The sequence below is a fragment of the Rhinoraja longicauda genome, chromosome 8 (assembly GCF_053455715.1).
Source record: "Rhinoraja longicauda isolate Sanriku21f chromosome 8, sRhiLon1.1, whole genome shotgun sequence".
NCBI classification, from domain to species: Eukaryota; Metazoa; Chordata; class Chondrichthyes; order Rajiformes; family Arhynchobatidae; genus Rhinoraja; species Rhinoraja longicauda.
Genome location: NC_135960.1, coordinates 29,595,115 through 29,608,310, shown reverse-complemented (window position 1 = coordinate 29,608,310; position 13,196 = coordinate 29,595,115). Strand labels below are relative to the sequence as shown.

Below are 13,196 nucleotides of genomic sequence, written 5' to 3'. Positions count from 1 at the left end.
CTCATCCTACTAAATTCCAGTGTATACAAGCCTAGTCGCTCCAGTCTTTCAACATATGACAGTCCCGCCATTCCGGGAATTAACCTAGTAAACCTAAGCTGCACGCTCTCAATAGCAAGAAGCCATAAGAGACTGCAGACGTTAGAAAATAGAGCAAAAAGAAAACCGAACTGCTGGAGGAATTCAGTGGGTCAGGCAGCATCTGTAGAGGTAGAGGGATGGTCGACATTTCAGGAGAGTTTCGGCCCAAACCATTAACTATCCCTGTGCTACGCCTGCTGAGTTCTTCCAGCATTCTTTTTCTTCAGATTTAAGAAGTATTGAAACGCAGAATCACTTTCTCTCGCTCCAGCAGCTGCATGGATACACTAATACCTCACTCAGCACTCTCAGGATCTAGTGTGCCAATGAAATCTCCACCAGAAGAGCCAGGATTGCATTATATACACAGAGGTGCATGGACTGACTCCAATGTATATACAGAGGTGCATAGACTAATCAGACTCAAACAATAAATCTTCAATTAAGAAGAAAATAAGTACCAACAAGAAGCAATTTTGCCAAAGTTATAGTCATTGAGTGATACAGTGTGGAAGCAGGCCCTTCGGCCCAACTTGCCCACATCGGCCAACATGTCCCAGCTACACAAGTCCCCCCTGCCTGCATTTGGTCCATATCCCTCCAAAACTGTCCTATACATGTAACTGTCTATTTCTTAAACATTGGGATAGTCCCAGCCTTAACTACCTCCTCTGGCAGTTTGTTCCATACAAGTTCTGAAGTTAACACCTTCAGAATCTGCAGAAGGGTCCCGATCTGAAATGTTGTCTGTCTATTTCCCTCCACAGAGACTACCAGTTCCTCTGGCAGTGTGTTTTTGTGATTGATAGCGCTGTTGAGCTTGGAGTCTGGTGGGATGCCCTGCACACATTGCTGCTGTACACTGCTGTGCCAGGTACCTGGCGCAAAGCCGCGTCTTCCCCATTGTGCACAGTGTGCTGTGCTGGGAACCCAGTCTGATCTTCTGAACTCCACTCCCACATTTAATGTGATGATCCCCAAGACCTGGCGTGAGCGCTGGTGTTGGGTGGTCTGGAGCGAGGGGTGTAGAGATTTACACACAAATGAGGGGCTCAGGGGTGCACATGCTGCTGAGGACTAGCAGCCCATGTGTTGAGAGGCCCTCACCTCCCGTAACCCAAGGTCTTTTCATCATCTGTGGCGGCTTTCATCACATCTAATAGGCACATCAGCCACGGGCAGGAGTTGGCACCATATTTCCACTATCTGGCTTGATGCCTGAATGAATATCTTCTAAAATGCAGTCTCATGTCTGCTGTAGTCATACTGGAGGGGTCAAGAGCACTGCAAGAAATGGGTGCTTTGTGAATAACGTGGAGTTATACGGTCTAACTTATACCACATCTGTCTTGTGGCAAGACCCAGGCTTCCTGACCAGCAAACCAATATCAACACCGACATATACTGGAGGGGTCAAAAGCGCCGTAACAAATGGGTGCTTTGTGAATAATGTGGAGCAGGGCATTTATACCACATCAGTCCTGTGGCTGGAGTTCAGCTTCGGAACCAATCGAACCAATATCAACACCAATACCAACTGCAACCACGCGATCCCACACAGACAGTCACAGAGTGGCTGACATCACTTCAAAATGCCACGGTCATGGATTTCAGGAGCAGTGGCATTACTCATCTCAAAATGCTGGAGTAACTCAGCAGGTCAGGCAGCATCTCGGGAGAGAAGGAATGGGTGACGTTTCGGGTCGAGACCCTTCTTCAGCCTGAAGAAGGGTCTCGACCCGAAACGTCACCCATTCCTTCTCTCCCGAGATGCTGCCTGACCTGCTGAGTTACTCCAGCATTTTGTGAATAAAAACCTTCGATTTGTACCAGCATCTGCAGTTATCTTCTTATATTACATTACTCATCACATATTGATCAATTTTATCAGGAATTGCTCCCTTTTTGTTAAAACTGGATTCAAATATCACTTTGGTTGTAAACGACAGTGTTATTTCGAGTTCCAAAATACTTGCAATTGAATAGTGTGGTTGCTTGGACCATTGAGCTTGTGCACACTCTTGAAAGAACAGAAATGGAGAGTTCAAAGCACTGCTTTTCATTTGTCAGTTCTGCAGGCTCATGCCTCCCCCCTGAAGTACATACATTCATTTTAAAACTATTTCTTAACCTTCTATAACCTTTGATAATCTATCATCTCTTTAGGTAGATAGCTCTAATCCGGGGAACTCAAAGTGAAAAGATTAATGCTGGATCTTTTGCCGATAATTTTCTATTTTTGACCGCTGGTTATTGAAGCAATTACCAGAACGATTTTTTTTTCTCCAACTACTCAATCAGAACGTCAATGAACTCAGCAATATCTCTAATAAACCCTTCGCTAAGCCCTTCCTAAAGCCTTCACAACACAGCTGGTGCTGATAACCGTCCACATAATACTCCACCCAAAGCCTTGTCAATTACAACAGTCAAGCAAGCTTTCTGCCCATTTTAAAGCTGTGCCCTCTAACTGCACTACAATTTCTGGGGCCAGCTTTTGATTTTTGTTTGGGTTAATTAAGAAATAAAACTGATTAGAAAAAAACTTTCATGGATTGACTATTACAGTGGTGGTCCATACATAAGCAAGCATTGTTCTGCAGCCTTATGACCTTAGCTTGGCAACTGTTCTGTATTATACAAATAACAGTTTAACAGAATGAAAGAAAGCCTTTGGCAAAATACCCAGGCCCTTCCATCCATCCTTTCCGATCGCAGGACAGCTGTTGTGCAGTCGTAGCTAAAATTTACCGGACAACCCTGTTGAACCACTGGGGATAGTTTGAATAGGAAAAGAAACATACTCAACTATTGGGATCATTAAAACGCACGCTGCAAAGCACATTTATTTGGTCCAAATTACCTGTCAACTACTAATTTATACAGGTCATAATCATGAAGAATGGCTCAACTAGCATTCTTCATAGAAGGGAGATTTTTCCAGTGGTCTATTGCGTAGGGTAATAACCTGGCAATCGAAAAAAGCTGTAGAGATAATATCAATTATTGTGTACTTACAAACATCAGCTCTTTCTGAAAGGACTTCTTTTCTTTGTTCTCCACATCATTACAGTCCTCCTTGAGTTTTTCCAATACTGATGCCACACGTTCAGGCTCACTGTCGATCTCTGTCCGGCAGAAGTGTGCGAGAGGAAAGCTTTTGTAACCCAGCGCGTCTGCAAACGCTCTCCAGCTGCTGATATTCTCCATCAGGGTCATCCTTACTGAAGCGTAGATGTAAGTGAGAAACTTGCTGGGGCGAAGAATCTGCTCCAAGAGTGCAGAGGTAGTGAGATCAGGCCCATGAAGGAAGCTGGGCTTAATATTCCCAACCACCAACACATTTCTGGCATGCACCAACCCTATCTTTCCTTGATAGAACCCAATGTACCACTCTTTAGTGCGGAAATAACCTTTCAACTTAATCTTCTCTTCACTTAGCAATGCCATGACATCTCCCTTTTTGTACTCCAACAGGTAATAGTTTTTCATCTGCCTGACGACAGTCTTCAGCAGTTTCCCATACCTGAGATTGTTTATCGGGCGATCCTGAAATATGGGGTATTTTCTCGTGACGGCCAAGGGGGAAAGAACAATCTTGCCGACTTCTTTCTTCTTCAGAAACCTCCTCTGCCCGCTGTTTCGCACTCCGGATTTTGGGGGCGGCTGCGGTGTCCTCACACAGAACTGTGTCATTATTGTCTCCTGGTCATCCTTGACCTGGATCCTCAGTGTGAAATCAGAAAGCTCTTCGGGTACGCGGGAGTGAATGGGGAAAATAAGGCGGCTGACCTTGCCCAATTTCACCTGGAATCCACGGACAACCTTCACCTGGTCAGAAGACGTGACCTCGTAGCTGGAAACGTTCGGATGTATGCTGATCTTCAGGTCCTGGGGTTTTGCTAGCACAAATTGGTGTTTGCCCCACAACTGCAGGGCTACAGGTGGTGCGCTCACAAGCTCTCGACTCACTTCATTTACCAGCAAGGACTTAGGGGCACTGTCATGCCCAAACATAGCCACCACCGTCTTGAAGGAAGGATGGATGTGCTTTGGACCATAAACCCCAACCGTAAGCTTTTTGTTAATGCACTCCCACACAGTGGTAGGGAACTGCAGTATCTTGGCCTGAGACACCACAACAACATACATGCAAGGCTCCAGAGAGTCCAACTGCACCTGCACTGTGTCACCATAGTGATACACCTGCGCCATTGTTGAGAAGGGCCCATCTTTACTGTCGCTACTCAAGCAGGTTATGCTGACACCGTTCTTGCTCAACACATTATCTTTTAGCTCAGCTGAAATTTTCATTTCCAAGGTGAGGAATGTTTTAACTTCCATGTTACTTAATTTGATCTCAACAACAGGACTGATGGTTGTACATTTATCATTGTTCAACTCAATAGGAGGATCCAGCAGAGCCTTCAAGGAAATCTGCTGAGTTTCTCCTGGAGAAATGTGTCCTTCTGGGACATGAATACTGATATTGGTGTCCAGAAGTTGAACTGCTCCACCACTGCTGTCCAGCTTACAAACTATATTCGTCTCTATAGGCTGGGTCTGACCCCAGCCAGGACTTTGCCCAAGAGAGTCTAGGTCGTGACAAGAACGTGCCAGTTTTCTGTGGTTTAGCCATGCTGTTCGGAAGTCCTCCCGGCTCCTGAACTGTTCAGGCTCTGGAGACTGCATGTTGTTGAAGAAGCCAGATGAGAGAGGTGCTGCAGACCTGGCCTGCAGAACAGAAAGTTCTGACATACTGTATGATCGCTTGCTTCTGAAGAATGGGTTGTTCCGACTCAATAGCGGATCAAACTCGTCCTTTGAACTGGTTAATGGGTCTTCCACAAAAACGCCATTAGTTCCGCCGTTTTCTGTTAATGTTTTGGAACCGGCCTGGGGTGGTGCTAATGAATCAAACAAAAGTAGGTCCACTTCTGATTTAGGTGCCTGATCACTGTTGAAGCTGGGGCTCTGTGCATTGCCGTTGAGAAATGGGTTGGAGGTTGCAAAGCCGTTCAAGAATGGATTGTTCTGTTTGGTATTTGCAGACATTTTGTCAAAGATATCTCCCCATTCTCCAAGTAGATCCATCTCCTTGACACCTTCATCAGAACTGTCACCAATATTATCCACCATGCCACTGTCTCGGAGTGATGGGCTTCTGCCAACTGGCTGTACATAGGAAGCTGGAATGTATCCCATTTCAGTATTGTTGTGGGCATACCACCACTCGGGTCCAGATGTGTCTAAGACATATAAAACATCCCCTTTGTTAAATTTGAGTGTGGTGAAATTAGTTGGACAGTAATCCTTAATAGCCACAACTTCTCGTGCATCCCCAAAAGATGTAGGTGTGTCCAATCCCAATGTACTGGGAGAAGGTGCTGCAAAATTTAGAAAGCATGGGGTTGTAAAAATACACAAGATTAAGGTTATATCTTAATAATAGGAACACATCAACATTTAATGACACTTTAATGACATAGAGGTAAAGTGCATTTAAATAAAATGGAATATAGATAAACATATCCCAAGCATATACATTTTCTCAGTTATTGATGCGCAGCACTGGTGACCCAAACCAAAAAAAAAAGCATACAAGGAGAGAAAATAGCATTTCAGCCGCTTGTGCCTGCCTATATGATGATAATACATTGAGAAAGCATTCAGTCAATACCTGAAGAACCAAAGCTCTGCACTTAAAATAGAGAATATATACAAGTATGCTTTGAATGCTGCAAGCAAACTTCGTTCCAAATTGTTTGATAACCTGTGCATGTTTTGTTAGTTTTTTTCAGTGAATTTTGTGCCAATGGAAACCATGTGATCACCACATCCATTATGTTACCCTTTCATTTATTTAATCCAACAACAAGAGGGATATAATTAAACTCCATGACATCTAAGTTTTCAGTTGAATATAGTTACTGAGGTGAAATATTGAAAATGTAATTAGGGAGCAGATTTTCTGCTTCACTTTCTTCTTCTGTTATTTGTGAATACAATGTTTACTGATTGCTGGGATGTATTATAATTTATCAGAGAGAAGAGTACTGAGGGAACAGCTGTTTGTGAAACAATCTGTAGGTCCCTATGTTTTTTGTTCTCAAAAGCCCAGCTTAAAGAATATGCTCAGAGAATATGGGGAAAGGGTCCAATATCTTCCTTCCATCCCAGAAAGAAATGTGATTACTTGCTGAAGCTTACTTGTGAGGGAGCCATAGTAACTTTGACATCTGCTGACTCTGCAACGGTCAAAGATGGCAAGTTCTTTTCAATGCCTGTAATCGTTTCTCCAAAGACCCAGTTAAAAAAAGGGACAGTTCGCTATTGTCTTATCTTTAAAGGAAGTCACATAAAGGCATCAAAATTCTCCTTGCAAACTCAATCAACAGAAGGCAGCAGGAGGTTTCACATTTTCCTCATGAAGTTTTGATGGAAGATAGGATGTAGTGGAAGACAGTGGGAGAACTGGGAAGGGGGAGGGGAAAGGAGCGATAGAGGAACTATCTGAAGTTAGAGAAATTACACCCCAGCGGTATGAACATTGATTTCTCTAACTTCAGATAGTTCCTCTGTCCCTCCCTTTCCCCTCCCCCTTCCCAGTTCTCCCACTGTCTTCCTTTCTTCCACTACATCCTATCTTTGTCCCACCCTCTCCCCTGACATCAGTCTGAAGAAGGGTCTCGACCCGAAACGTCACCCATTCCTTCTCTCCTGAGATGCTGCCTGACCCGCTGAGTTACTCCAGCATTTTGTGATACCTTCAATTTGAACCAGCATCTGCAGTTATTTTCCTACACTCCAAGACAAACTACATGTTCAGTTTGGAATGTGGGCAAGAATGTAAAAAAACAAGGAAAATACGTTTATTTCTGGCAAGTCTGTTAAGGACATTGAAGTCAGGATGAGTTAATCCAGCTGAACAGTAAAACATTGGAGTGCAAAATGGCCTAATGCTGTCCATTCATTCCTGCAAAGGTTACCACGATTGCTTGAAGTCATCCATGACAGCAATGACACAAAAGGAGTCGGCAACTGTTCTGAGAGTTGGCTGCTAGCCATTTCATAGGGTCCTCTGCCTACAGCTGTTAAATGTCACTTTTAAACTACATGATTTGGGAACACATCCCAGCAACAGAGGAAGACAAAAAGTGCCATGTTACCTATGATCCAACCATCAGCCATTTTAAAAAAAGAGCGTGGATTCAATTCTAACTCAGGGAAAAACGATCCATTCTGTAGGATTTGAATAGACAGCAATGTCACAAGCAAACTATCAGAAAGAATAATCACTGAAAGTGAAGTGCAAATGTAAAATGTCCACTTTTAACCAAAGGACCTCCTCATTTCAGATTTCCGTCCCTACCGGACGAACACTTTTATTTCTATTGCTGAAGCAAATTATTTACTCATCATCAACCATTCACTTGTGTAGGAAGGAACTGCAGATGCTGGTTTACTTCGAAGATAGACACAAACAGCTGGAGTAACTCAGCCGGTCAGGCAGCATCACTGGAGATGCTGCCTGACCCGCTGAGTTACTCCAACTTTCTGTGTCTGTCAACAATTCACTTGTTTAACAAGACTCTGAGCACCAGCTAATCCAAAAAGAGCACACAATTTTGGGATTTAAATGAAACTCTGACCCACTCTACACAAAACTCTACACACTCTGCACAAGACATACATTACAATAAGACCATTCAAACTGCACCATTGCAGTAGATATTTGCTGCTTTTTGCATATAAGCAGACCTGCAGGGAATTCATTCTTCCTATTTACTTAATGGGAGTTTTCCTCATTTCTGCAGTTTGTTATTCTTTTGACAGGTTGGAGCAATGAAGAACAGGTTACAACTCTGCCACAGCTTAAATTAGCACAGCACTCAGAAAAATCATCTTAACTACTCCAAGCCAACTAAACATTCAACTGAATGTCCTTAAATACCTGCAGGTAATTTGTTGTGCATTTAAATAAAGTTACAAACCATTTCAGCTTCCGCTGTATTTACTTTCAGAAACCCTACACTCACCAACTCCAATCAAAGTTTTTCTGCATCCTCCATATTTCTCTCCAGAGAGGACTTAGGAACAGGTCTGTGGACATTTAACAGCCCTGATTCATGGACTCACAGCAACATGCAGCATGGAGTCAGACCCTTCAGCCCAAGACTATGCCGATAACCAACATTTACATTAATCCTCCAACCATCCCATTTTATTCATACCTCTGGTGTCCCTCTCCCCAGACTCCCAGTCTGAAGAAGGGTCTGAACCTGAAACGTTGCCTATTCATTTTCTCTAAAGATGCTGCCTGACCTGCTGAGTTACCCCAGCACTTTGTGCCCTTTTGTTAAGAAAATGGATAATCCAGGTATGGATCAAAATGATATATAATACTTCAACCTTTGCCATAAATTGATATCATGTTCTCAATGATCAAAGAAAGCCCTTTTGAATCAAGCTGAATTGCTTATGATTTGCTTAATGTAGAGCGAGAATTGGCAAATTTTCAAAGGAAAGAACAAAGATCAAATAAAAGGATTATAACTCCACAAATCTGTAAATCATAGCATCATGTTCATTCTGTTCTGCTTAATATATTGATTGAAATACTCACCTTTGAATTCACTGATACTGAGTTCAGATAAACAATCACTCACGTCGATTAGTGTGCCTTCGGATTTACACCGAGGAAGCCCGGCGGTGTTGGTGGAGCGAATTCTTTGAGCTGCCATAGTTCCCTCAGTTTAGGTCTCAATGGTGAACATAAATGGGTTGCTCATTGGCAGCACCTTTTAAAGGCTGGCAACCAGCTCATTAACCTTATAGTTTCTTCTGTAATCAGACCATCTGCAAGAGTTAAATCACATAAGAATGCATCAGTTTAGTCGCTAAAAACAGTACCACAATTTATGGACAAATGCACATTATTACATGCATTACCAGTCAGCCCCAAAGGTAAACAAATGTGACTGGAGGTCCTAATGGAATGCGACAGGTGCTATATAAAATGAAATGTGGCTAGTATTTATTACTACTATCTAGTAACGGAGGTTTTATATGAAATATTTGCTTAGCTCGTCAAACTGAAGATGTAACAGAAAATACTTTGGCATTAGTAACCACAGCCAAGGAATGATTGCCAAATAACAGCTAATGAATGGACTAAACTGCTTTGGCTTCTGTACTGAACAAGGCCCGCTGTCAATAACTCATACATTACAAGCTACAGATTTTAGAAATATACCTTCTGAAATAAATCAGGAACCCTCCACCACCTCACCAATCTAACGACTGGTGGCTGACACTGAAATTGTTCAACGTACCCTACAAAGAGGCAGGCATAGCTGGGGCCCAAGCAGGTGCCTATAGCTACGCCTTGGACTTGGAGGAAGTGGGAGAAGTCAAAGGAGAAGTTGTTGAGGGTGAGGACCAGATCCGCTAGGCGGAGTAGAGTGTTAGTAGAGGGAAATTGGATGGTTCTGCGGTCGAGGAAGAAACAGAGGGCTTTAAGGCCTTCCTGGTGGGGGATGGAGGTGTAGAGTGACTGAACGTCCATAGTAAAGATAAGGGAGTGGGGGCTCGGAAAGCGAAAATAATTAAAGAGACAGGGCATGTAAGGTATCTTGGACATAGGTCGGGAAAGATTAGACCAGGGGGGATAGGATGGAGTTGAGGTAGGTGGAAATCATTTCCATGGAACAGGAACAGGCAGAAATAATGGGTCTGCCAGGGCAGTTGTGTTTATGGATTTTGGGGAGAAGGTAAAACCAGGCTGTGCGGAGCTGGGAAATGACTCTTGCTGGATCATGTTCAAGGCAGCAGAGAATGATGTGTTAGATGCAGAGGTTGGTATGGTGAAAGGCATCATCTAGGAGAACTCTACCCTTGTTCCATCTGAGAGGTGGTGTCACAAGAGCAGAACTATGGGACACAGAGGAAACATGGGTGATGGAACCATCATTGACAGCATAGGGGAAAACCACATTTACTAATGAAAGAGGATGTCTTGGATGTACTAGAATGGAAAGCTTCATCGTGGGAGTAGATGCGACAGAGACAGAGACTTTGAGAGTAGGGGATAGCTCTTTGCAAGAGGCATGGTGGGAGAAGAGGAGATCAATAAAGGGGAGAAAGGTGCCAGAGATAGTCCAAGTGAATTTGAGGGCAGGGTGGAAGTTAATGAAATCATTAAGTTCTGCACATGTGCAGGAGGCACCTCTGATGCAGTTGTCAATATAGTAGAGAAAAAGCTAGATGATGCCATTGTACATTTGGTACAAGAACTGTTTGACAAAGCCCAAATAGACCATAGACAATAGGTGCAGGAGTAGGCCATTCGGCACTTTGAGCCAGCACCACCATTCAATGTGATCTAGGCTGATCATTCTCAATCAGTACCCCGTTCCTACCTTCTCCCCATACCCCCTGACTCCGCTATCCTTAAGAGCTCTATCTAGCTCTCTCTTGAATGCATTCAGAGAATTGGCCTCCACTGCCTTCTGAGGCAGAGAATTCCACAGATTCACAACTCTCTGACTGAAAAAGTTTATCCTCATCTCCGTTCTAAATGGCCTACCCCTTATTCTTAAACTGTGGCCCCTGGTTCTGGACTCCCCCAACACTAGGAACATGTTTCCTGTCTCTAACGTGTCCAACCCCTTAATAATCTTATACATTTCGATAAGATCCCCTCTCATCCTTCTAATTTCCAGTAAAAAGCAGGCAAACCCACTCCCCCCTATATCCCCTTCCCCCACATCCCCTTCCACCTATATCCCCTACCCTCCACTGGTTTAATGATTGATGCATCTGCTATTCGTATCTCCTAATCTCACACTTTTGTTTTTCATCTCTGTCCAAACATCTGTCAAAAAAAAACCTTCTCACCTCTCTCCTCCTATCACTTGCCAGACTTTGTACTGACCCCACCTCGCATCCAGCTTTCTCCCCCCACCACAATCAGTCTGAAGAAAGGTATCGACCCAAAACGTTATCCATCCATGTTCTCCAGAATGCGGCTGAACCCGCTTGAGTTACTCCAGCAATTTGTGTCTTTTTTATGTGAATCAGCATCTGCAGTTCTTTGTGTCTACAAAATCACACGGTTGGAATCTGTTTTGTGTTAGTAGCAGCTCGAGGAATTGGGAGAGGAATAATACTTCAGTTACACTGCAATAAGATCCTGACTTGTAGAATTCTCATCAATAACACCATGTCATTGACAGCATAACTTCAGGAAGTGATGCTGTGCACACACCCCAGGATACATTGATGGCACCAAAGTAGAGAGTTTGAGCTTCCTAGAAATAAATATCACCAGCAATTGTTCTGGACCAGCCACATCAAAGCCATGGGCAAGAAAGCACACCAACTACTTCCTTGGAAGGCTTAAGAAGTTTGGCATGTCACCAGCAACCCTCACCAACTTCTACAGACGCACCGTAGAAAGCATTTTATCGGGATGCTTCACAGCCTGGTTTGGGAACAGCTCCACCCAATATCGTAAGAAATTGCAGAGTTGTGGATGTAGCCTAGACCATCTACACTTCACACTGCCTCGGCAAGGCCACCAGCATAATCAAGGACAAGTCTCACATCGGTGATTCCCTCTTCTCCCATCTCTCATCAGGCAAGACATACAGAAGTTTGAAAATGCATACCTCCAAATTCAGGGACAGTTTCTTCCCAACTGTTATTGGACAACTGAATGTCCTGAATGTCTAATCAGTTAGTGCAGCCCTGACCTCCCATCTACCTCATTGGAGACCTTTAAACTACCATAATCAGACTTTATCTTGCCCGAAAAGTTGTACCCTTTATCGGTGCACTATTGACAGCTTGATTGCAATCATGTACAGTCTTTCCTTGACTGGATACTGCACATTGGTGCACGTGACGATAATAAACTAAACTTGTAAGATAATAATGTTTATTTATTCTTAGAGTGGGCTAAAACATTTGATCAAGGAAAAAGGATTGTCAAATGAGGAGATAGTCCAGATAGTCCAAAAGGATTGTCCAGGTAGGCACAGTGGCGCAGCAGTAGAGTTGCTGCCATACAGTGCCAGAGATGTGGGTTCGAACCTGATTACAGGTGCTGTCTGTACGGAGTTTGCACCCATAGAAAACTCATGCAGGACATGGGGTGAACGTACAAACTCCATACAGACAGCACCCGTAGTCAGGATCAAACCCAGGCGCTGTAAGGAAGCAACTCTACCTCTGTGCTGGCATGCCACCCTAACACAGTATATACAGTACACTAGTACGGTAATCAGAACTAAAAACAAAAAAATAGCCAGACAGAAAGGGAACAAAGTACCCCTTCACCGTCTGTACAGATTGAAACATTTGGTGGCTTTCCCACATTACCAATAGTAACTGTGAGAGCGTGCTCTGGTACAGAAGGCTCACTGACGCACAGTGCAGTAATCAGATCTATGCCCCTCTTTGAAACACTACACATCACATTGACAGCTCCAGTTTCTATGGCCGAGAAAACAAGTAAACTCTGAGTTGTCATCAAGCACTTAAAAGGCTCTAATCTCCATAATAATAGACGTGATAAAATGACATTCAATAGCACCATGATAATTAAAGCAGTGTGCAATGTTTATGCTGAAAATGGGAGGGGAAATCAGGATAGCAAAACAGCTCTCACTATTAAAACTGAATGTTGAAGGTGTATACACAGCTTTACATTTTGCGGATAAGTACAGTTCATAAACAAAGGCAGGAATGAAAAGTCTAAATAAATTTCAATGGATACACATGGTGGGTGACATGAGTAAATTTGAAATCAAGAGTCCGTAAGAGGCCAATTGAGCACAATTTTCAAACAGATTAGCCACAAAGGTGAAAAAACATTGGGATACCTATTTTAACAGACTTCATAACTGGTTTACCATAAAAACGTGCTTGTTCTCAACACGGCGAGCTGTTCACCGACTCCATCCTTCGCAGCACTGACCAGGGCTGAACCTAACAATTTGCAACTTCCTTTTACAACAGAGTTTCTGATCTTAATCAGGAAGACTGCCTACTTTCACCTCCATAACATCAACTGCCTCCACTCTGCCCTTGCACATCTGCTGCTCTTGAAA

The 13,196-nt window shown here is 43.4% G+C and overlaps 1 protein-coding gene across 3 annotated transcripts in view; it reads right to left on the bottom strand.

Annotated features, from left to right (window-relative positions):
- Positions 1-13,196, bottom strand: part of LOC144595806 (SH3 domain-binding protein 4-like) — a 65,762-nt gene that overhangs the window by 26,978 nt on the left and 25,588 nt on the right. For 2 of the 3 annotated variants that reach the window (XM_078403487.1, XM_078403488.1), the window contains 2 exons: positions 8,708-8,940; positions 3,100-5,468 (listed from right to left, as the gene is read on the bottom strand). In XM_078403487.1, coding sequence (XP_078259613.1) covers positions 3,100-5,468; positions 8,708-8,825 — 2,487 coding nt within the window. In that variant the 5' untranslated portion in view covers positions 8,826-8,940. The remainder of the gene's footprint in view (positions 1-3,099; positions 5,469-8,707; positions 8,941-13,196) is intronic. The other variant, XM_078403489.1, reaches the window with a different exon arrangement.